Source organism: Lepus europaeus, chromosome 23 (genome assembly GCF_033115175.1).
Source record: "Lepus europaeus isolate LE1 chromosome 23, mLepTim1.pri, whole genome shotgun sequence".
Classification (NCBI taxonomy): domain Eukaryota; kingdom Metazoa; phylum Chordata; class Mammalia; order Lagomorpha; family Leporidae; genus Lepus; species Lepus europaeus.
The window spans coordinates 27,919,988-27,942,805 of record NC_084849.1 but is presented as its reverse complement, the minus strand read 5'-3'; the positions used below and the strand labels follow the sequence as shown (position 1 = coordinate 27,942,805).

General features: G+C 63.5%; 1 protein-coding gene across 2 annotated transcripts; it reads left to right on the top strand.

Moving 5' to 3' along the window:
• Positions 1–840: 840 nt before the first annotated feature.
• PPM1F (protein phosphatase, Mg2+/Mn2+ dependent 1F) lies at positions 841–21,517 on the top strand. Of its 2 annotated transcripts, none has more exons than XM_062182013.1 (8): positions 841–902; positions 6,394–6,673; positions 11,548–11,684; positions 14,783–14,985; positions 15,341–15,529; positions 16,430–16,573; positions 18,153–18,246; positions 18,756–21,517. In XM_062182013.1, the coding sequence occupies exons 2-8, from the start codon at positions 6,468–6,470 to the stop codon at positions 19,091–19,093; spliced, it is 1,311 nt and encodes a 436-aa protein (XP_062037997.1). In that variant the 5' UTR covers positions 841–902; positions 6,394–6,467; the 3' UTR covers positions 19,094–21,517. The 2 variants fall into 2 exon arrangements, with proteins under 2 accessions (XP_062037997.1, XP_062037998.1); XM_062182014.1 differs by lacking the exon at positions 841–902 and adding an exon at positions 903–925.
• Positions 21,518–22,818: the final 1,301 nt, after the last annotated feature.

The window sequence follows — 22,818 nt, the reverse complement described above, 5'->3', positions numbered from 1 at the left end:
CTTTTAAAATTGAGAGGTCGGGCCGGCGCTGTGGTATAGCAGGTAAAGCTGCCACCTGCTGTGCCGGTGTCCTCTGTGGGCACCGGTTTAAGTCCTGGCTGCTCCACTTTCAGTCCAGCTCTCTGCCATGGCCCGAGAAAGGCAGAAGACGGCCCAAGTGCTTGGGCCCCTGCACCCACGTGGGAGACCTGGAAGAAGCTCTTGGCTCCTAGCTTCGGATTGGCTCAGCTCTGGCCGTTGCAGCCATTTGGGGAAGGGACCAGCGGATGGAAGACCTCTCGCTCACTCTCTTCCTCTCCTTCTCTGTGTAACTGACTTTCAAGTAAAATAAATAAATATTAATAAATAAATTGAGAAGTCACCCCCAGTGACTTGGGTGGGCCAGAGTCATACAAGGGTATGGCCAGCAGCCTAGGGGCTTAGAGGAGCAAAGCAGGGACGGCAGCGTTGAGAATTGCTGGCCTTGAAGTCGGAGGAAGGGACCGTAGACCAGGCAATGCAGCCTTTCCAAGCTGGGAAAGGCAAGGGGACAGCCTGCGCCCCACACAAGAACGCACCCTGCGGCCCTCTGACCTCCCGAGTTTCACGGAAAGCTGTGCTCCAACTCAACCGACGGGTGGCCCCGGGCAGCTCGGGTTCGGATCTCTGCTCTCTGCCACTCACCAGCTGTTGCAAGGACTGGTCCAGCCGCCCCGCCAGGGCTCCAGGGCATGGCGCTGGGAACGCAAGACGGAGCGCCTCTGTCACCGCCCACAAAGCCGCCAGGGGGCAGCAGAGGCCCGGCCCCGCCCGCCCGCCCGGGGGCCCGACTGCGCCTGCGCGGCGCCCGTGGCGGCTGAGGACGGGAAGTGGGCGGGGCCGGCCGGGCGCGGGGCGCGGGGCGCTGAGCTGCGGGGCGGCAGGTGAGGCCCGCGGGGACCCGGAGGTGAGGCGGAGCAGGGATGGAGGCTGTGGGGAGGCGGCACTGTGGGGCTGCCGGGGCTGGAGCGGAGGGTCGCGTAGGGAGCCATGGTGTGCTAGGGCGAGGTGGGACTGAGGGGACCGGAGGGGCCGCGCGGGGAGGCGAGGAGGCCGAGACGAGCTGGGGGCGGGGGTCTTGGGGGGCGCGGAAGAACCGGGACAGCAGCTGGGGAACCCGGGGCTGGGAATCGGGGGCTTGGAGTAGATCGAGGGGGTCTCGGGCAGCGGCGGCGGCGAGGGGCGGGGTGTGTGCGTGGCCGAGGCCATAGCCCGGCGGGAACCGAGGGTCGCGAGGCAGAACGGCGAGCTGGGGAGAGCAGTGCCCCCACCTCCCAGCATCCGGCCCGCCCGCAGGAACGTGTGTGCCCAGGCCCTGACCCCTACCCCCTCCGTGCACCTTCCGTGGCAGGAGCCGCGGGGGAGGGGTCTGTCTTTGGAGCGAGTCCACCCCCACACACACCGGGGCCCTCCGGCTGGGTTTAAAGCGAGCGTCGGCTTGGTTTGCACCTGCTTTAGATAGAGCCTTGGGCGCCGGAGCACAGACAGCTCGAAGCCTGGAGGCCCTGTGGCCTCGGGCAGGTCCCGGAACCCCTCGGTGCTGTGCTGCAGAGGGGACCCGGCCACCCGACCGGACCGCCGGTGGGGTTTATAGCAGAGGTCCGGCGAAGGTGCTGGTGGTGCTGGCGGTGGTGGTGGCCTCGCCTGCAGCCTCCCTGCAGATTGAGCGAGCCCAGCTGTGGCTCTCACCCACCGGGGGTGGGGGTGAGGCTGGCCGGCACTCAGGCCACCTCCAGCTCTGTTTCCGGCCTTGCCGCCCGTATCCGTCCCATTGTCCAATTTCGCCTTCTTGCTTTCTGTAACCGAGGGCCAAGTGGCCCGAAGGCCGCAGGAGACCCCCACGGGAGCCCACTTGGCCATTTCCCAGCTGCGTGAGCCTCCGGCCGGGGTGGGGCGCTCCCCCTCTGGGACGTGGCAGGACTCTGTAATTCTCCGCGTGGCTGTGAGAGAAAGCAGCCGCGAACACCGGCTTGAAAGCTGTTTGGCCACCAGTCAAGTGCATTTGCAGAATCCCCCACCCGCAGCCAGCTGGCGCTCACTCTTCCATCACGCCGACCACCTGCCGTGCACAGAAAGGCCAGTCAGGGTGGGCTCCCTGGTGGTGGCCAGCTCAGGAAAACAAAAGTTCTGGTTACAAAGCTGTGGTGGAAGTGCTGAATGCCACCGAATTGGATGCTTAAAAAAAAAAAAAAAATTGGCTGAAGCGGTCAATTAAGGTGATTAGTTTGTAACCACAATTTGAAAAAGTATTTAGGGAAGGATGCCGGAAGGATGTTCACCATGCTGCTCCCAGGGACCCGAGAGTAGAGAAGTAAGATGCTCCTTGGTGGGGAGAAGCGGGTCGGAGGCGCTGGGTGACTGGTAACCATGCTGCAGTTTCCTGCGGGAAGATCGCTGCTTCCCGAGGTTCTAAAAGGAAGCAAGGCTGGGCAACCAGCTCTTTTGACTGACTAGACCGCCTTAGAAAAAGTACGGAGGAAGAATTGAAATTTAGAAGAATGCATTTTCGTAGTGGCGGCGCCCTGGAGGACTGGGGCGGGATGTCGCAGGTGCAGGTACGGCCGCTGAACCCGCTGAACCCGCCTTCGCGCCTCTTGGTGCCTCCTGCTGCTGCAGACCCTGGGGAGGCAGCCAGCAGCTGGATCCCTGCCACCCACGTGGGAGACCTGGGTTGAGTTCCCCGGGCTCCCAAGCCTTTGGCAGGGGAGCGAAGCAGAGGGCAGCTCTCCCTCTCAAATAAGTAAATAATTAAAAAAAAAAAAATGGAGTTCAGCAGGCTCTCAGGGCAGGGAGCAGGGCAAGCAGGGGAGTGTGGCAGTCACAGCACGGCTGTGAGACTGAGGGTAGAGCAGTGGCCCCGCCCCAGGGCCCTGGCACATGTTTGCTGTAGCCTCCAGCTGATGAGATGTGCGGGCAGGCGGCGGGCAGCACTGGGGTTGGGAGCCCAGGGTCCCTGCGGTGCCCTTACTGGCTTGCACAGCTCCCTCCCCGGTGTGCCCCTGCAGGTCCCTTCCTGAAACTGTCTCCCCCCTCTGAGTCCCCGCCACTCCTCCCCAGGCACTCCCGGCTCTGCCTCTGGGTCCCCCACCATGGGGTTCCGAACATCTTCCTGTCTTTCTCCAAGTCCTCAGCCTTTACCCCAGCTGGGTCCCCAGGGGAAGGAGGCTGTGGTCCGGTCCCTCCCTCTCTCTGAGCCCCGGATGCAGGAATGAAGCTGGGTGAGCACCCAGCGAGCATCCTGTCTTTCTAGAAAAAGCTCTGGCATAGCAGGTAAAGCCACTGCTTGCAGTGCCCGCATCCCATTTGGGTGCGGATTCCAGTCCCGGCCGCTCCCTCTTCCCATCCAGCTCCCTGCTAATGTGCCTGGGAAAGCAGAGGAGGATGGCCCACGTGCTTGGGTCCCTGCACCCGCGTGGGAGACCTAGAAGAAGCTCCTGGCTTCAGCTTGGCCCAGCCCTCGCTGTTGCAGCCATTTGGGGGTTGAACCAGTAGATGAAAGATCTCTCTCTCTCCCTCTCTCTGTAACTCTTCCTTTCAAATAAATAATTTTTTTAAAAAGCCGTTGGCACAGCCCTGAGAAGCAGCCAGGCAATGCAGGAGTGTCTTCATCTGCATCGCCTCACTCCCCAGCCCCTGCTCGGCAGGTGCAGGTGGCCTTGGATGGGATCATGCAGGCTTGGTGGGGAATGCGCTAGGCACCTGAAACGCACCCCAAGACGGGCAGCTGGCAGCTGGGAGGGAGGTGCCTACTGTCCCGAATGTCTGGCAGCAGGTGGCGTCAGCAAGGGGGATCCAAGAGGAGGAGCCTTGAGTTCTGGACTTGAAGGTGGGCTTTGTGTTGTGGAGCACTCCTCTGCATATCGGGGTGGGGGCAGGGCGCGCTGCTGTGTTTTCACTTGGGTGCTGGTCAGACATCTCCATGAGCACGTTGCACGGCCTGGATGTCAGTGCACAGGTGGCTCAGAAGCAGGGGGCACCCAGGGGGGCAGCGTTCGTTTATTTCTCAAACCTGCGCCCGTAGTTCCTGGGGACAGCTCTGCGGTATTCGCCCACCTCTCCCTTAAGCACCAGGAGGCAGGGGCAGCTCAGCGGTACCCACTGGGGGCTTGGCCGCTGTCCCCGCTCAAGGGCTCCCTAGCCCGCTGGGAGATTCCTCAGCATCCTCTTGTCTTCTGCGTGGCTTAACCTCCATGGGCTGCAGCTGTCGCCTCTGTTGGCCCTGCTTCCGCTCCCAGCTGGTTCTCACTCCCCCACCCCCCCCCCACCCCATTCACAAGGTCTTGCCTTGGCGGTTACAAGGCCAGAGCTCCACCTCCTTCCGGCTGACCCCGGCTGACCCCCCTCTGCTGCACTCACTCGTGAGTGGGAAGCATCACAGCGAACTTGAGTCTGCCCATCGCATGTGCCCCTTTCTTTCAAAAGATTTATTTATTTGAAAGTCAGAGAGAGAGAGAGAGAACTCTTCCATCTGCTGGGTCACTCCCCAAATGGCCACTGCAGCCAGAACTGGGCCAATCCAAAGTCAGGAGCCTGGAGCTTCCTCCCAGTGGTCCAAATGGGTGCAGGGACCCAAGCGCTTGGGCTGTCCTCCTCTGTTCTTCCCAGGCTCATTAGCAGGGAGCTGGATCGGAGGTGGAGCAGCCAGGACTCAAACCAGCACCCATATGGGATGCCACTCTACCCACTATCCTCAGGGGCCCCTATTTCCGTATTATTCATATGTGTCTACTGAAATCATTGTTGGATTCCTGTCCCTGAAAGAAGGCTTTGATTTTTGGGGTGTTTTTTTTTCAGTTAACACCCCGTGCCCTCAGTGCCCCAGGTGCCTGTCATTAGTGAGACATCTGACTTGCCGGGGGGGGGGGGGAGGGACCCTCTACCCTCCCCACTCTCTGGGGCTTCATCCAGAAGACTTGTCCTCAGGGAACGATGCTTCCCTGGGTCCGCCCCGCCCTCAGCAGTGTTTCCTGGGCAGTGCTCAGCCCCTTCACCCTTCAACTTCACACCCCTACCCTGTCTAGCGGAGTCTGGAGGCCCAGCCTGGCCCTCCTAAGACCAAGGCTTCTGGAAGTTTCTAGAAGCTTCTGACGTGCGGTTTTGCCTCCTCCATACCGTGGTAATCCAGAGGGGAAACGGGCTGCTGCTGCTTCTCCCACTTGGTGCTTGGGGCGCATCTCAGCATCTCGTGTCTGGTGGTCACTTTGTCAAGGGGCGGTGAACACCTGGAGGTGAGGGGAAGCCCACAGGGGTATCCTGGCTTTAGGTGGGCTCAGTGGGAGCAGGTGGCAATGCCGCTGGCCCGAAGGGGCACCTGCAAGCCAGAAGGGAGGGGCAGGGGGTAATGCGCCCTGGTGTGTGTGGTAGGAAGGCGGGGCTGGCTGCAGCACTGGGGGAACCCCGAGGCCAATGCCTGAGGGTGACAGTGCTGTGGGCGTGAGGCAGGGGTCCACGCAGCCATCACTGAGTAAGGAGGTGGCTGAATTAGGGACTCCAGGAGGGGTTCCGGCGTGTGAAAGCCCAGTGTGAGTGACGGCTGGCCGGCTTGGAGCTGGCAAGGCCCTTGGGCACCGTGTGTGAGGGCATCAGGGTAGGGCGGGCCGAGCCCTGGCTCTGGGCTCCCTCCTCCATCCTGAGACTTCCCACCTGGTGCCTCTCAGCGTCCCCAGACACTTGCACGGCCAAGCCTCGGGACTCATCCCGGTCCCTGGGGTGCTGAGGGCTACCAGGGGGCCTGGCAACAAGTCAGCCCTGGGCGTTCCTGAAGACACGGGCTTGGGAGCTGCCGCCGACCGCTGCCCCTCTCCTCCAGGCAGGAGTTAGGGGCTGGAGCCATTCTAAGCTCACAGGTGCCCTCCCCCCCGGAGAGCATGTAGGCTCGACCACCGCCCAGGGCACCACCTGCCTGCCCCCATTACCTCCTGGCCTGGCAGCCCCTGAAGAACCCTCCTGTTCCCACTCTGGTCCTGTGTAGTGGCCTTTCCCAGAACCACCACTGTCGCGCCAGCGGCCGTCCCTCCTCCCACTGGTCACCACCTCCGGGCCCACAGGTCCGGCGGCACGTGACCTGGTTGCCGGCTTGAGCCCTTCTCCTGCCTCAGTGGCCTGGCCGCAGTGTCCCTCTCTCCTCTGGCCACACTGCTCACGCTGTGCCGGGAACACACCTCCTCTGTCACCTCTCCTTTGAGACGTCCTCGCCACCTGTGTTTCCCGCCCTGCGAACTGGACCTGGGCCGGAACACCAGCCCCTGTAGTGTCCTTGGCACACGAGGCTTTGCAGGGGAGAGGGGCGAAACAGGGCCACCTGCATCCTGCATCCCAGGCACCTGTCGCCGTGTGACCTCACCGCCTCTGATGTCTCTCCTCCCCGCCCCCCAGAGTGACAACCGACCAGGGACCCTCCTGCCCCAGGCCCGGCTGCAAGCCCGGCTCTGCCCCGGGATGCTCTGGCCATGGCCTCGGGAGCCCCACAGAAGAGCGGCCAGATGGCCTGCAGCACCGAGGAGAGCCCCAGCTTCCTGGACGCCCTCCTCCGCGACTTCCCGGCCCCGCTGAGCCCTGAGAGCCCGCTGCCGTGGAAGGCGCCGGGGACAGCAATCAGCCAGGAGGAGGCGGAAGGCGAGCTAGCCGAGCTGGCGCTCAGCTTCCTGCTCAGCAGGTAGGCCCGTGCGACTCAGAGGGGCTGAGGCGGGGGGCCGGGGGGGCCGTGTCTCCCACACCCCAGCCCTGACCGTGGCTGCTGCTCCTGGCACACTCCCGGCCCATCCAGATCCCCATCACTGCGTCAGAGGGACAGTCAGTCTCCCCTGATCCATGAGGGCCGTGTGCAGGGACCCCCAGTGCAAGTCTGCAGCCATGACTGGCACTCGGCCGTGTGGCAATTCCGTGCATAGACTGTGTGGTTCCTCTGCGGACATGCCTACGGTGAGGCTTGATGTATTAAGTGAAACGAACCGGATGCTGAAACCGCCCCCCAGGGATAAACTGCAGGTCACTCGATCACAAGGACTTGTGACCTGATAACCCACGTGACACTAAGTGGCTCATGGCGGTTAGCATATGCGTGGCTGGGCCGGGGGTTGGTTCTGCACGTCCTGGGGTGCAGCAGAGCCGGAAGCCACGAGGCCACGCACGCATGCAGTTTGTTTCCGTCATTTTCCCGATGGAAGTTTCTGGACCACAGTTGACTGCAGGTTTGTGGAACCTTGCAAAGTGAGACCTCGGATTGGGTGGGGGGACTGACGCATTGCTCTCTGAAGCTGCCAGTCTGAGCTGGGCCTGGGTCTCTTGAAGGCTGTGGCGGGGGGGGGGGGTGTCCTGTGCCGGGGCTCGCCCTGGGCTCTGGTGTGTACTTCTCAGCTCTCCCTGGCTCGCACACCTGCCCTGCCCTCTCACCTTTGCCTGTGTCCGGGTACCCGGCTTCCCCTGCCCACCACTGCCAAGGACATGAACATCCCGGGGGGGGGGGGGGCGTTGTTACAGATTTATTTATTTGAAAGGCAGAGTTACAGAGAGAGAGAGAGAGACTTCCATCCCCCAGATGGCCGCAACAGCCAGGGCAGGTCTCCCATGTGAGTGCAGGAGCCCAAGCACTAGAGCCATCCTCCACTGCTTCCCCAGGCGCATTAGCAGGGAGCTGGGTCAGAAGTGGAGCAGCTGGGACTCGAACCAGTGCCCGTGTAGGATGCCTGCGCTACAGGCCCTGCCTTAACCCACTGCTCCACAGCACTGACCCCACAGTAGCGGGTCTCCCAGGCTGACCTCAGAGGCCCCCCTCTCAGAAGGGCCACGCCTGGGCCTGGGGGTCTTCCTGCCCCTCCACTGATGCACACATTCTGTAAAGACAAGGTCTCGTCCCTGGCTCACGGTGGTGGGCTGTGTGGCGGCAACGTCCCAGTCCCGGTCCCTCCCCACGGTGTTTCCGCATAGCCTGGGTGTGCACAGCTCCTGTAACCCCACGGTATGTCCCAACCACCCCCACGGAGACGCAGGCCTTGCGGCTGCCATCTCAACCCCCTCCCTCGCCCCCGGCCTTGTGCTTCCTTGCTTGCCTGTCATGGTACCCGGACCCTGGCGCTGCACATTAGTGATGTGCTGCTAGAACCGCAGCCTGAACCTGCAGGGCGCTGGAGCCACACCCCGCAGGACCGGTGAGGCCACGCCCACAGCGCTCTGCGTGCTCGGGCCACGCTCACCCAGCCGCACCTTCGTGGGGAAGCCCCCGTGGCTGTGTTCCAAAGTAGGTGAGGCTTATGTCAGGGCTGGCGTGGGCTCACTCAGGAGATTCTTACGGAAAGAGGTGGTATGAACGGGAAATAAGCCCTGGGCGTTGGGGACAGCCAGTTATAGAGTGGGCGCTGGGGGAAAGGAGGGGACAAGAGGCTTCGTGGCTGCCTTTGCCCCCGACCCCGGGCAGCAGGGAGGAGAGCCCGGCTCGTGCGGGGGACCAGGCATAGTCTGTGGGGCTCGCAGCAGAGGGGCCGTCTTCAAGCTGATGTGGGCCTTGGTTCCCAGCAGGCCGAGGGGAGGGCCCCCCCTTACCCCACAGCCAGCAGCCGGGACCCACGGGGCTTGTCTTGGGTTCACAGCAGTGAGAGCAGAAACGGAAGCCGTGGGAGGACATGGGCCCAAGAGAGGCAGGTGCGGCCCCAGGGATCTGCTGGTGGTGCGTGGCCTTTGGTTCTGTCTGAGGTTGCTAGTGGTGATGGCTGATGGGGGGGGGGGACCCTCCCCCCCCGAAGATCTCATAGGTTCTGGCCATCTGAGTGGGCTTTTTCTAAGTTTTTTTTTAAGGATTTATTTTATTTATTTGAAAGGTAGAGTTAGGAAGAGACACAGAGAGAGAGATATCTTCTATCTGCTGGTTCACTCCCTAAATGGCCACAACAGCCAGGGCTGGGCCAGGCCGAAGCCAGGAGCCAGGAACTCCATCCAGGTCTCCCACGCGGGTGCAGGGGCCCAAGCACTTGGGCCATCTTCCTCTGTTTGCCCAGGCACATAAGCAGGGAGCTGGATCGGAAGTGGAGCAGCCGGGTCTGCAGCAGGAGCTCATGTGGGATGCCGGTGCCGCAGGCAGTGGCTTGACTGGCTCCGTCACTGTGCAGGGCCCTGTGCGTGGTTTTGTCCCCTCTGTGGGCTCCACGTCGAGCTTGGCGCACCCTGCCGTTGGTGTGCGGTTTTCATCCCTGCTGCTAGACTGAACCCCTGTAGACCCCGCCCCGCAGGTGAGGCAGGTGCTGGCTTCTCTGCGCGGGACATCCTCTGGCTGCATTTTGGAGCCCCACCCTGCAGGGCCCAGGGTCAGGGTGAACTTGCAAGGTGCCATTCCCAGGGCTGAGTCCCGGGATGGACCCTCCCACCAGGAGCAGCAGTGTCCAGGAAGGGGATGCTGGTGGCTCACAGCCAGGCATTGTCTGAGTCGCCCTGGCCAGAAGCTGCCTCCCTGCCCCCAGCAGCAGCCGTGGGCGGACAGGAAGCCGCAGCATGACCTCACCAGGACCGAGGAGTTCAGGCTCCTTCCTTCCCCCCCCTCGTGGACAGGGAAGACCCGGAGGTTGGCAGGAAACCCTCAAAGGGCAGAGGAACTCATTTCTGAAGTTGTAGCTGCCTGTTCGCAAAGGCAGTTCCAGAGGCTTCTCCTCTGAGTCACCCACTCGTGCTAAAAACATCAGGAATTCCTACCCCCAGACCACTGAGACCAGCGTGGGTGCCTGTGACGCGCAGTCCCCGAGAAGGGCAAGACCTGGCCGTCAGAGAGCTGTGCTGTCCCCAAGGTCAGGGACCAGGCACAGAGCTGAGCCTGTGCATCCTTGCACGGAGCTGGGTGTATCCCAGAGGCCTCTGGGCCATCAGGAGGAGCTGCCCCTTCTGCCCAGGACAGCCAAGGAGCGCTTCCCCCGGAAGTGGCAGCTGGGGGGTGGGGAAGGTTCCCCAGGTGTGGGGCCTGCGTGGAGGGGCGGGGCAAGGCAGGATTGTAAGCGGTGTCCCAACGCACTCCTCGGCCCCATCTCTCTTCTGCGCCACCCACCCACAGAGGCTCTCTGCCTGCAGCCGGCAGCGACCTCCTCCTCCACCCCGCACCCTCTCCACTCTGCAGCTGCCTTCAGGGACTTGAGCTGTTGCAATCAGGTGGCACACCTGTTCCCTCCTGGGAGGCCACCTTTGGGGTCCTACCCTTCGCCAGCCACTCCCTGGCCCCACTCACCCCACAGCTCCGCCTCCTGCTGGACCCTGTTCCCACAGCCCCCCAGACCCTGACCTCAAGAGAATCTGCGAGTCGCCAGCGAAGCCAGGCCCCTCACTCATCCCTTCCCCCAGCCCTGCTCTGTTGCGTCAGTTCCACTTCCCCTCGATGCTCAGAATGGATCCCCAGGTGCCATCCCTGCCCTCCTCCCCCAGGACTGCCCTGCTCTGACCCTCCTGGCCACCACGCCACCCCCTCGCCTGCATGGCCACTCCCCTCTGGACTTTGGCCGCCCCTCCCCCCAGTATTTACCTTCAGCTCATCCTCCCTGCCCACATCCGAGGGGGTCCGAGCGCTCAATGTAGCCATGCATGCGGTAAAACTCCACCCACCTGCTGCTCTTGTCGCCCCCCAACACACACACTCCCCACAGCTTGCCCAGTGGCCCCACCTACCCAGGGACACCATGGGCTGTACGTGGCCACTCCCTCTGCTGATTGTACACAGCTTTTTTTTTTTTAAGATTGATTTGAAAGGCAGAGTGGCAGAAAGAAAGAGAGAGAGGACACCTGCATCACTGGTTTAATCCCCAAGTGCCCACAGCAGTCAGGGTTGGGCCTGACTGAAGCCATGAGGCTGAACCCCAGGTTTGGGCTGAAGCCAAGAGCCCAGAACGCCCCATGTGCTTGAACCATCATCCGCCGCCTCTCAGGTGCATTAGCAAGAAGCTGGATCAGGAGTGGGGGTCCGGGGTTCGAGCCAGGTGCTCTGATGTGGGATGTGGCTATCCTACGCCAGCCTCAGCTCGGCTTTTTCTTTCTTTCCCAAAATGCAGCGCTTGATCCCATGCCCCTAGGTGAGCTTCCGGAGGAAGCAGTGACAAAGCTCCTCGAGCTGGATAAAACAGCAGAGGCTCGCGTCTTGTAGTTCTGGAGACATCTGAGGCCCAGGGCCAAGGCTGGGCCCTCTGGGGGTCTGTGGGCCCTCCCTGGCCTCCAGCCTCATCCTCAGGGTCTCGGCATCCTGCTGCCCAGTCCCTCGGTGTGTGTGTGTGTGTGTGTGTACACGATGTGAGTCCACGTTTCCTCTTTCCTGTGAACACGCATCTCCAGCAGGTGTCGTTCTGTCGGCAGTGACCCTGACCCCAAACAAGATCCCATTCAGCGGTCCTGGGAGTTAGGGCCGCAGCCTGGGAATACGGGGCTGGGATCCCCTTCGCTCCCTCTCGTCTTGCTTGGCACAGGGGCCAGTGCCCCACCCGGTTTGCTGCCAGGCCACTGAGGCCAAGGGCGCAGCGCCCAGCTCTGCACCGCCCCCCCCAGCAGTGCTGTCTCATTTCCCGTCCCCAGGAACGCTCCGCCACCACTTGCCGCGCCTCTGGCCCACGAGGCCCTTTCCCAGCTGCTTCAGACAGACCTGTCTGAATTCCAGAAACTGCCCAGGGAGGAGGAGGAGGAGGAGGAAGAGGAGAAGGCCCCTGTGATCCGTGAGTGTCCCCTCCCCCTGCCCTGGTGACCTCGGCCAGGCTTAGGAGGAGGGCCGGGGGCTGTCAGCAGAGCACTGGGCCGCAGCAGGCCTGAGGTGCTGAGAAGGTGACACCAACTAACCCGGGGCGAGCCGGGAGCCTCTGCACACAGCCTGCACTCAGCCCAGGAGCCCAGGCCCGTGGCGTGCTCCTGCACCCCGTCCTCTTAAGTTGCGAAGACAGCCCAGGGAATGGACGCTTGTCCCGTTTTGCCCACGCAGACACACAGCTGCCGAGTGGCAGCGGTGCAGCCGCTTCGGGGGTGGGGGTGGGGGGCAGCGTCCTCTCCAGACGGTGGAGGATACCAGGGTGCAGCCGCGGCAGTGAGCTTCGTGGGGCCGCAGCCCGGGGGCTCAGCTGCCCTGGCTGTTTCTACAGCGGCCTGTGGGGCCAGGCCCGGGAGCAGTGCGGGCAGGGACCAGGCACAGGAGCAGAGGCTCAGGCCTGCAGAGCCCTTGACAGACAAATCATTAAAGGGGGGGCGTGTTCTGCTTGCCTTTTGTTGTCCTCCTAATCCCCCTTCACTGTGTTTCACCAAAGTGTTGATTCCTAGTGAGGCAGCACAGACATCGAGAGGCGGCAGCAGGGGAGGGGCCAGCAGGGCCGGGGCCCTCCCTGCTGGAAATTTCCCTTTGGGCAGCCCCCCCCCCCCCCCGCACTGGCACTGGGCGTCTCCGCAAATTTCCCGCTTCCTCTGGTTAGGGCATGCACCCACGGGAAAGCCGGGGACGAGGGGAGGGCCCAAGGAGGAGAAAAACACGCGAAGCTTCCAGCATCCGCGGGGGCCCGGCCAGTCCCTGCCCCCTCTCTCTGGTCCCTGGCTCCCCGCCCGCCCTCCACCCCAGCACAGCCTCACATGGGCGCCCGGGAGACAGCTGTCCACAGTGACAGGCAGCCATTGTTCTCTGCAAAGCCAGCAGGCTTCCGGCCGGTGGCAGCTGCCGCCGCCGCACAAAGGGAGCGCCGCCCCCCGCTCCCACCGCGCCCCGGCTTCTCTGCTGATCCGGGCAGGAGGCGGCGACGCCTGCTGGTAGGACGGAGAACTGCTGAGGCTGGCGCCGGAGGAGCCCAGCGCCTGGGGCTGCCACAGGCCTGTGAAGTGAGGAGGCGCGCAGCCAGGAGGAAATCCCAGCCCCATGCAGGCCCGGGGAGCCGCCCGGCCGGATCCCGTCCTCCCTGTCATGGGAACGGAACGCAGAAAGACACGTGGGTCGGAAAGTGCAGTCTCCAAGCCACTCCTGCAAAAGGGCATCAGGGCAGGCACTGTGTGAGGGTCACAGCCAAGAGGGCGGAGATGTGGCTACAGCCCCTCTGTGGCCAGATGCCAGCGCCTCCCCGGGTGCTGGGCCCGCGGCCCCTGTGGCCTGCGCAGCACCAGGAGGCTTGTAGCCTCGTTCGAGTCTAAACATGGGGACGGCAAACAGCAGCAGAACCCCAGGCCAGGGAGAGCAGGCTGGGATGCCGCTCTGTGCTCTTGGGGCCAGCGAGGAGAGAAGCGAGGGGGTCGGGGGAGGACTGGTTGATCAAGGAAGGTAGCAGAGTGCTCCCCGGCTAACGCGCGGAGCGGCCTGCCCAGAGCTGGACCTGGCTCCCAGGCCTGTTCTGTCACCCCACAGCCCGTCAGCCCGGGCCTGCCAGTCCCCCAGTGCTTGCAGATGCCCGCGTGGATTCCTGTCCTGGGTGTGGCGGCGGCGGCTGACTTGATGCTCCCTGTGCTGCCTGGGTGCGTGGGTTCTCCTGGACCCCGCTCGGACCTCAGACTTTCTTTGATTCTTCTTTTCTTCCACAGCCTCCAGCCCTGGGCAGGAACTGGATCTCCCATCCACTGGTTCCCCCCCCAAATGCCCACAACAGTGGGGGCTGGACCAGGCCGAAGCCAGGAGCCTAGGGCTTTGCCGCCTGTGTGGCAGGGACCCAGTGGTCTGAGGCGTCGCCTGCTGCCTCCCAGGGTTCACATGTGCAGAAAGGTGGGTCAGAAATGGAGGAGCCGGGACTCGAACCCAGGCACTCCTGTGCGAGATGTGGGCCTCCCGAGCAGAACGCAGTCTCGGCACCAAGCTCCAGCCCCGTGGGAGCTTCCCACTCGGCGTCGGCGTGGTTGTCTGTGGAGATTAACAGTGGTCGTTCCTGCTGTTCTGCCGCCGGTTGGCGTTCCCAGGCCCCGTTGTCTTCAGGGTTCACGCGCTGTTGGACACCTGGTCCCACTGTGGATGCTGGCTACGGAGAGCAGCCACGTCCACGTGTCTGCGTGAGCATATCCTTCATTCTGGGGTGAGCGCCCACTCGTGCAGTTGCTGGCTTGTACAGCGGCGGCTGCAATGTTTGGCTGTGAAAACGATTTTTTCTAAGAGCAGCTTGATTCTTCCTCAGGAAGGTAACCATCGCTTAGTTATTCCTCTGTCCTTAGAGAATGAGCATTTGCGAAGGATCGGGAACTTGCGCTTCAGTTATCTTTGTGTTTCTGACGAGTTCCTGTGAGTGGAGCCACTCCGTGTGGGAAGGGAGACTTCGTGGTACCGGTTGCCAAGTCAGACATGTCCGGTTGCTGAAAGCAGGCTGTCAGGTGTGGCTTGCCAGATCAAAAGAATGCCCCAGTCCAGCGCTGTGGCGTAACAGGCTAAGCCGCCACCTGCAGCACCAGCATCCCATGCGGGCACCGGTTTGAGTCCCAGCTGCTCCACTTCTGACCCAGCTCCCTGCTAACGTGCCTGGGAAGGCAGTGGAGGATGGCTCAAGTGCTTGGGCCCCTGCTCCCACGTGCAAGACCCAGAAGCAGCTCTCGGCTCCTGGCTTCAGCCCAACCCAGCAATGGGCATTGCAGCCTTTTGAGGAGTGAACCAGCGAATGGGAGACCTTTCTTTCCGTGTCTCCCTCGCTCTCCAACTCTGCCTCTCAGATAAATGAATAAATCTTAAAAAAAAAAAAAAAATGCCTCCAGCAGGTGACTGGCAGTGAGGCCAGTGCAGGCTTCATGATGGGGACAGCAGGCGGGAGGGCCAGGCAGAGCCTCAGCTGGTCGGCGGCTGCTTCTCCTGACAGTTCCTCCCATTGCCCAACAGTGCTAGACGCCAGAGGCCTGGCGCGGAGCTTCTTCAACCAGCTCTGGGAAGTCTGCAGCCAGTGGCAGAAGCAGGTGCCGTTGGCGGCCCGGGTCCCACAGCGGCAGTGGCTGGTCTCCGTCCACGCCATCCGGAACACTCGCCGCAAGATGGAGGACCGGCACGTGTGCCTGCCTGCCTTCAACCAGCTCTTTGGCCTGTCAGTGAGTGCTCCCCCTGCCAGGTCCCAGGACGAGGAGATCCCACACCAGGACCACCTAGGAGGGCGGGACAGGGTGCCAGGGCTGCTAGCTGCAGCTGAAGCTCTGTAACAAAGCTCTTGGCTCTGTAGTCTGTCTATCCCTGATTAGACCCCAGTACGGTCCCACCTCCAAGTACCATTAGCAGGTGCCTTAGGGGGTTAATGTTTCCAACACCTGACATCCCGGTGACACACCAGACCCAAGCACTATCCCAGCTTCCCCCTCCCAGCTGACAGCAGCCGGCTGGGGTGTCCCCGACAACCCCTGTCGGGCACAAGGCCAGCAGGTGCACGGTTCCCACCACATTCTCCACCAGGACGCCGTGGACCGCGCCTACTTCGCTGTGTTTGATGGGCACGGAGGCGTGGATGCCGCGAGGTACGCCGCCGTCCACGTGCACGCCAACGCCGCCCGCCGGCCGGAGCTGCCCACGGACCCCGCTGGAGCGCTGAGAGCGGCCTTCCGGCACACTGACGACATGTTTCTCAGGAAAGCCAAGCGCGAGGTGAGAGTCAGTAGCTGGCTGCCCCTGCCCAGGGGAGAGAGCAGCTGCTGGGGGCAGGGCCAGGCAGGTGCCGGCCAGTTCCAGACTCTGAGCTGCAAGGGCGTCTCAGCCTGGTGGGTGAGGCGTGGGCTCCACCCCACTCGCTGGCTTGCCCAGGGAAAGGCCCACCCACGGAGGGAAGCATTTACCGCCTCTAGCAAGTAGCTGCCCTGGGAGACCAGCAAGGCCTGGCGCTGTGGAAGCGCGGTCGGCTACAGAAGAGGAAAGCCGGAACCAACATCTCGCACCACCGCCCTTGCTCGTCCTGGTGGGTCCCAGCAGGCGGCCAGGAAGGTCCCATCAGCCGTCCCCCAGCCCCACACCCGCGGGATTTCACTCCCGGCTGCCCTGCGAGGTGGACACTTCCTTCATGACCACCTCCCAGGCTGGAACATTGAGGCTCAGATGGCTTAAAAGACCCGCCCCTGTGGGGAAACCCCCCAGGCAGGGCTGCTCTGAGCCTGGAGCGGGCCTCTGCATCCAATCTGCCACAGGAGTGGGGGGGGGAGCCAGTGGGAGCTGAAGCCCCTCCCCTCCCAGCGGCTGTGCCACCCCCAAAGCTAAACAAGGCCTCAGAGTTCAGGGCTGCCCCTGGGGGTAGAGTGGATACTATGTAGCAGGTGTTTGACACACAACAGGTTACTTAGGGCTTGCTATTTGTTGAGTTGGGACCTGTACACACCCCTGCACAGAGCCCTCAGCACCCCCTGGAGCTCCAGGACCCTTCTGGTCCTTGCCCCTCCCCCCCCCCCAGCTGCTCTTCTACTTGGGGGGAGTCTGCGTTTTCCCGAGTTTGCATCCACACCTCATTGTCTGGGCTCACCCCTCCTGCCTCACGTCACACGGTCTCTCTCCCCGCAGCGGCTGCAGAGTGGCACCACGGGTGTGTGTGCGCTCGTCACGGGCACCACCCTGCACGTTGCCTGGCTCGGAGACTCGCAGGTCATCCTGGTGCAGCAGGGGCAGGTGGTGAAGCTGATGGAGCCGCACAAGCCCGAGCGACAGGTAGGGGGCGCCCTCCACCCAAGCCCGTGACCTCCCTGGCCCTGTGGTCCTGGGGTCCTAGGACCGCTGGGGAAAGAATGATGTCAGGAGGCCCCAGGCGGGCATCCCAGCGACAGATGGGACACTCGGGGGGATCCTGAGCCTGTACACGGGTGGGCGGGGAGTGGGCCCAGAGCTGATGCTGCGCGGGGTCGGGAGGAGCCAGGCTGTGGTCCTGGTCAGGCAGAGCCCATGCTGGGACTCTGCCGTCACCCACTTGTTTGCACCCCAGGGTCCTCACTGAGATGTGAGGATGGCGTCCCTGACTTTGGGCCCCGTTTGCCCAGGGTGTCCGTCTCCTCCGTGTTGCCCCCGCCAAACCCCACCTTTCTGCCAGCACGCAGACAGCTCCGTCCTCCGTCGTGGCCACGAGGCCGTCCCTTCATCATCCCGGCTCACATGCATGGACACCGAGGCCTCGCCAGTCTTTTGGCACCACCATCCCTGCCCTTGCTCAGGGTCTGGTGGCTCTGTAGAGCCCCTTCCCGGCACTGGGCTTGGCTGGGGAGGAACTGGTGCGTGGAGTCTGTTAGGTGGCCAGACTGGCTCATGCCAGCAGACCGTTCCCCAGCAGTCCCGCCCAGCCCCCCGCCCCCGGGATCCGCACCTCAGAGCAGTGAGGAGGCTGTCACCGGGCAGATGTCTGGGTCGTTTGTCCCTGGCACAGTGCGTCTGAGCGTCACTTCAGGAGCACGAGACCCTCTGCCTCACCCTTCCTGAGCCGGGTCCTTCACATGGGTGGCAGGGCCATCTTCTGCTGCCTCCCAGGATGCATCAGTAGGGAGGTGGATCTGAAGTGGAGCAGCCAGAATTCGAACCCGTGCTCCGATACAGGATGCTGGCACAGCAAGCGACGACTTGACCCGCTGTGCTACAGCATCGCCTCCCCTCCCCGCCCCCCAGGGCTTTTTAAAGGAACTTGAGATGCATGGAGGAAGTTAGGCCAGGCCACTGTCGCCCACAAGCAAGCGGAGACAGTGCCTGGGGCTGGGGCTGGGGCTGGGGCTGGGGCGGGTGGAGGAGGAGGAACTGAGAGCTGCACCCAGGGCCTAGCTCAGCTTCGAGGGCCCCGCCGTGCACCCACACACAATTCCTCTCCGTCTCAGCAGCTTTCAAGGTAGGCACAGCCTCCCCGAGAGACGAGGGAGCTGCAGGAGCCCCGGCCTAGGCTGGGGGCTCACGTCTCTCTGCCGCCTCGGGAACACCGTCCTGACCCTGAGTCACAGCTTAGGGACCCCGTCTCTCGGGAACACCGTCCTGACCCTGAGTCACAGCTTAGGGACCCCCGTCTCTCGGGAACACCGTCCTGACCCTGAGTCACAGCTTAGGGACCCCCGCCTGGGGTCCTCTGGTTCCTGAAGCAGCCGTTCCTCGGCCACGCCTCTGGCTGACGGGCACCTGGGTGACTGATAACTGTGATGAGACCTGATGCCCTTGTGTCTGTGAGCCTCCTGTGTGCTCCCAGCGCGTCTCAGACACCAGGGCACTGGGGGCAGCCTGGCCCTAGGGGGCTCCTGACCTCAGCCGCCTTCCCCCGCAGGACGAGAGGGCACGCATCGAGGCACTGGGCGGCTTCGTGTCTCACATGGACTGCTGGAGAGTCAATGGGACCCTGGCCGTCTCCAGAGCCATCGGTGAGGGGGCGGTGCCGAGCGGCTGGGATGGGGGTGGAGGGGTGGGGATCCAGGGACCACCCCGCCATCTAGGGCAGCCTGTGGGGAAGGGGGCGGATTTGGGGCTTGCATCTGGTGCGAGCGATGGCTGCGGTTGGAGCTGGGATTTGCAAGGCACTCCCTCCCTGGCCAACCCCTGCGATGGGGCTCTGCACCCCACCCTCCTGAGCTGCTCTGTCCTCGACAAAGGCGCTGCCTTCCTCACAGCCCCACTTCCTGCTGCCGCTGCAGCCACAGCCACTTTAAGGAGCACGCGGGGACAGGGAGGCAGGCAGGGCTGCCCCCCGACCCCGGTGGGCGGTGGGCGGTGGGCAGGGAGGGGCCTGTGATTCTGAGCACCACAGGAAGCACTGGGCAGCCCTGCAAGAGGGGTGGTGACCAGCAAGGGCGGGCCCAGGCCTGGGCAGGCGGGGAGGAAGCAGTAGCTAGCACAGCCCTCTGACGGATGGCTCTTCTTGTCCCGTGCCCAGGGGACATCTTCCAGAAACCCTATGTGTCGGGAGAGGCAGACGCGGCCTCACGGGAGCTGACGGGCTCCGAGGACTACCTGCTGCTCGCCTGCGATGGCTTCTTCGACGTCGTCCCCCACCAGGAAGTGGCCGGCCTGGTCCAGAGCCACCTGGTCAGGCAGCAGGGCAGTGGGCTGCTCGTGGCCGAGGAGCTGGTGGCCGCAGCCCGGGATCGGGGCTCGCACGACAACATCACGGTCATGGTGATCTTCTTCAGGGACCCCCGAGAGTTGCTCGAGGGCGGGGCCCAGGGGGCGGGGGCCTGCCAGGCAGCCTCTGGGAAGCCAGGACCCGCCTGAGACCAGCACTCCACAGAGAAGCTAGGCGGTCCGCGCCCCGCCCCGCCCCGCCACCCTCCCCCATCCATGAGATTCTCCACTCCCCTCCCCCACAGAGGCCTTAGGGACCAGAGGCTGCAGTGAGCAGGGGTGGCCACCCACACACTGCTCGCCCGCACCCCCGAGCCACTTGTGGTGCTGTCCTGGTGGCCCTGGGAGCCAGAGGGTGGCAGGCGAATCTAGAAGGAAGCCTCACCAAAGGGACAGCCCGGGGGGTGGGGGGGGCAGTCAGCCACCTCAGTGCCCAGCAGCTCCCTGGGTAGGACCAGAGGCCACAGGCACCCAGAACAGAGGAAGGTGGAGCAGTGGGGTGTGGGAGGGTCTGTAGGACCCTGGGGCGGGGCCGGGAGTCCTGGCCGGCTTCAAGTGCGCCCTGAGGTCTTGCCAGAGGGGGAGGGGCGGGGGGGGTGTCTCATGGCTGTGGCTGCTGCTAGGCAGGTCCGGAGCAGCCGCGCCAGCATCCCAAAGAGGGGGAGAGCGGCCTCTTTGGGAAGCAAGAGCACCCCACCTGCTCGCTCCACCGCACCCTGTGGCGGGCTGGGCCTCGCGGGCCCTGGTGGGGCGAAGCCGGGAGCCGGCAGGAGCCTCGCGGTGTCTCTGCTAGCCAGCTTTCTCCAGGGGAGTCTTAACTCAAGCAGTATTTCAGGTTTTATCCTTATTTTCTCAGTGCCAACGTGACCCTGTTGCGTCACATAATTTAAGCAGAGTTTAGCCTTTATTTTATTCCTTAGAAAGCTTAAGTATTGACTTTTTGGTTGTTTTTTTTTTTTTTTAACTATTTTTCTGGGAAACTTTTTTTTTCTCTTTTGCAGTATTACTGAATGTTTTGTTGAGCAGAACAGACTTTTCCAGGTAGTGTTAACAAGCCACTCAAGTGCCTTAACCAGCTTAGAGGAGGGTGGAAGGGCCGGGGCTGGGTGGGGTGCTGAGCAGGGGCGTGGGGCACGCACAGTGGGTTAGGGAGATCTTTCTGGAAGCAGGGTTCCTGCATCTTTGTGATACCCCCCAAGAGGCATGACAGGCACCTTGGGGCTGTGCCGAGGGCCTGCCCATCCCCCCACCTCAGCCCTCCTGCTAGAGCCCCTGGCTGGATCCCAGGCACAGAAAGGGACCTTGGCTGCTGTGGGATAGTGGCTTGTATGTTTGTGACCACGCTGGCCTCCTTGGGAAAGATGCCCAGAGGCTGCCTGCCCGTCTCTGCCTTGGTCTGGAGGCCGCCATGGCACAGGCCACACGCCCCAGCCCTCACGGCTGGCACCAACCCCTGGCCTGCCCCTGCAGCCTGAGCAGCAGCCCTGGACAATCCCTGGACGCCGTGGGGCTCACGTGAAGCTGCAGGTGGCAGTGCTGGGCAAGGGTGCCGGGCAGAGGGCCGGGGGATGAGCAGGGCAGTGAGTGGCTTAGCTCATGGGGATGGGGAGAGGTGTGGCCGTGAGGGCCTGCAGGTCACGGAGCCTCCAGGCTCACGGCTCACAGAAAGGACGGGTGCACAGGCACCCAGCCCTCCTGCGCTCGCCCCATGCCTTGCTCCCTTGCTGTGGGGCTCCCAGCGGGAAGTGTCCGCAGTACTCTCACTGCTTCTACAGTGGCTGTCTGTTCAGAGAGCGGGTGTGGCCCAGGCCACTGGAGGCCCTGCTGCTTCCTGGGGGCCGGAAACCAGGGCCCTTCCCCATGCCCTGTCGGGACACAGGGCTGTGGCTCCACTCGTCACCCCCAGCCCAGCCCGTCCCTCCCATGGGCAGGACCTTGGTGGAGGAGCCCGCGACTCCTGTCTGCTTTGTGCATGACCTCGTTCTGTTCCTGCTACCAAGAGCGAGCGAGGAGGTTTGGACCACAGGGACTTCCTTCCTGCGCTGGCCCCAGGCTGCAGGGAAGCCCCTCCCCCGGCCCGTGGGGACAGCTGCACCCCAGCAGAGGCCTGGGGCCAGCTCTGCCAACTGCCCCTCCCTGCCTTGGAGCAGAGGGAGCCTCAAGTGCGGCTCGGCCCAGGTATCTTCAGCCGCAGAACCTCCTGCGCCCCGCTAGGCAGGCACAATGGTCTGGAATATTCTGAAACCCTTCTCAGATCTCAGTATGGCCACCAGCTCATCCATGCGAGCCAGGCAGATGGTTTTGCAAGGGGCCGGGGGCTCCTGAGCCTCTGGCAGCTCTGATCTGCAGGGAATCCTTGGGGTGAGCCAGGCTCCATCGAAGGGGGGGGCGATGCTGGCACCACAGCACAGAGGCCCCTCCCGCGCTGCCAGTGGGGAGGGGTGATTAAGTATTATTAGTGTCTATTCTTAAAATTAAGTGGGTTGGAAAAGAGCCGAGCTGCAGATGCCAGCGCCTTATATGGAACACAATAGCTGGAGCGCTCAGCCGCGCCTTCGCAGGTACAGCTGCGGGGGGGGGGGGGGGGGGGGCCCGGGGGGAGGCTGCGGTCCAGCTCCCCAGCTCCCCTGAGGGCTCTGCTCAGACCCCGCTAGGAATCCCCGCGGAGTCTGGCCCGGCCCTCAGAACCCAGCATAGGAAATGGGCGTGGCTTTCTGGGGAGAGGGGCGGGGTGAGGAGAGATGCAGGCGAGCCCCTGCCCTCCCACCCCGTGTCGCAGTGTCCCGGCTACCTCAGCAGTGTCCCAGGCCTCCCAGGAGCCAGGGGAGCCTACCTACAATAAGCTGTTTCTGGTTTGGTTGGATTCTGCCTCCTCTCCTGCCCCGCCCCCTCCTGCCGGAGTCCCGTGCTGCCTGCCACGGCTCCACAGCTTTGCCAAATGCGCCGAGCTTCGCCGTTCATGTGCCCACGCCAACCTTGCCGAGGGTCTCTGCGCACGCGCCAGAGTGGGTTTCCCGGGGAGGCGCGGCGGGGAGTCTCAAACGCCTGCGTCCCGGGATGGAAGGGCCCACCGTGCCCAGGTGTCAATAAACCCCGCGTTCTGGAACCCTGGCACCCGCATCCTGGTCTCCTTTCGCTCACCCCTGTGCGTCCGGTCCCCAGCAGCACCCACAAGGCTGTGCGAAGGGTGCTGAGGAGCTGGGGGAGTTTGCCAGCCACGCCCAGACCCCTCCCTCCCAGCAGAAGCAGGACAGAGAGGGGGTGAGGCCCCTGGAGACTTGCACAACATTGGGGAGCCCCAGGAGCATCCAGCCTCCCATCCACGGGGGATTCACAGATGGGCGGGGCTTCCTGAGCTCACATTCCTGATGGAGGGTGGCTTTGTGGCCGGAAGGGACTATACCCTCCTGGCTCCCTGGACGCTTTCCAGGAACCCACCTCCAGGTCACCGCATCTGACCAAGTGTCAGGGACTGCCTATCACCTTCCTCCCTGAGCGCCAGCCCTGTGACCTGCAGCCCAGACCTTTGTACCCCAGACAGTGCCACAAGGCTGCAGCCAGGGAAGCCTCCCCCCACCCCGCCCTGGCTCCCTCACCGCACAAGGCAGGGGTTCTGTCCTGTTTGTTCCCAGCGCGTGGTCTCAGGTGTCTGTCTCCACACCAGATGGTGGCTTCACGCTCTCACTGCCACACAGCCCGGGCAGCCCTGTGTCTCAAGGTCACGGAGGGAACACGGCCGTGGGACCAGCCCACTGCGATGACAGGTGGAGGTGGAGTGGGGGGTGAGGGGGTGTGAGCCAGCTCCTGCCAGGAGGCCCAGCGCCAAGCCAAGGACAGGGCACCTGCTGGGGTAGAAGGGACTGGGCCTCGTGCCC

Excerpts from the sequence above, each read along its gene's own strand:
- PPM1F (XM_062182013.1), top strand. The coding sequence starts at position 6,468 with ATGGCCTCGGGAGCCCCACAGAAGAGCGGCCAGATGGCCTGCAGCACC. Across the intron at positions 6,674-11,547 it reads CTCAGCTTCCTGCTCAGCAG|GAACGCTCCGCCACCACTTG; the intron begins GTAGGCCCGTGC and ends TCCCGTCCCCAG. Across the intron at positions 11,685-14,782 it reads GGAGAAGGCCCCTGTGATCC|TGCTAGACGCCAGAGGCCTG; the intron begins GTGAGTGTCCCC and ends ATTGCCCAACAG.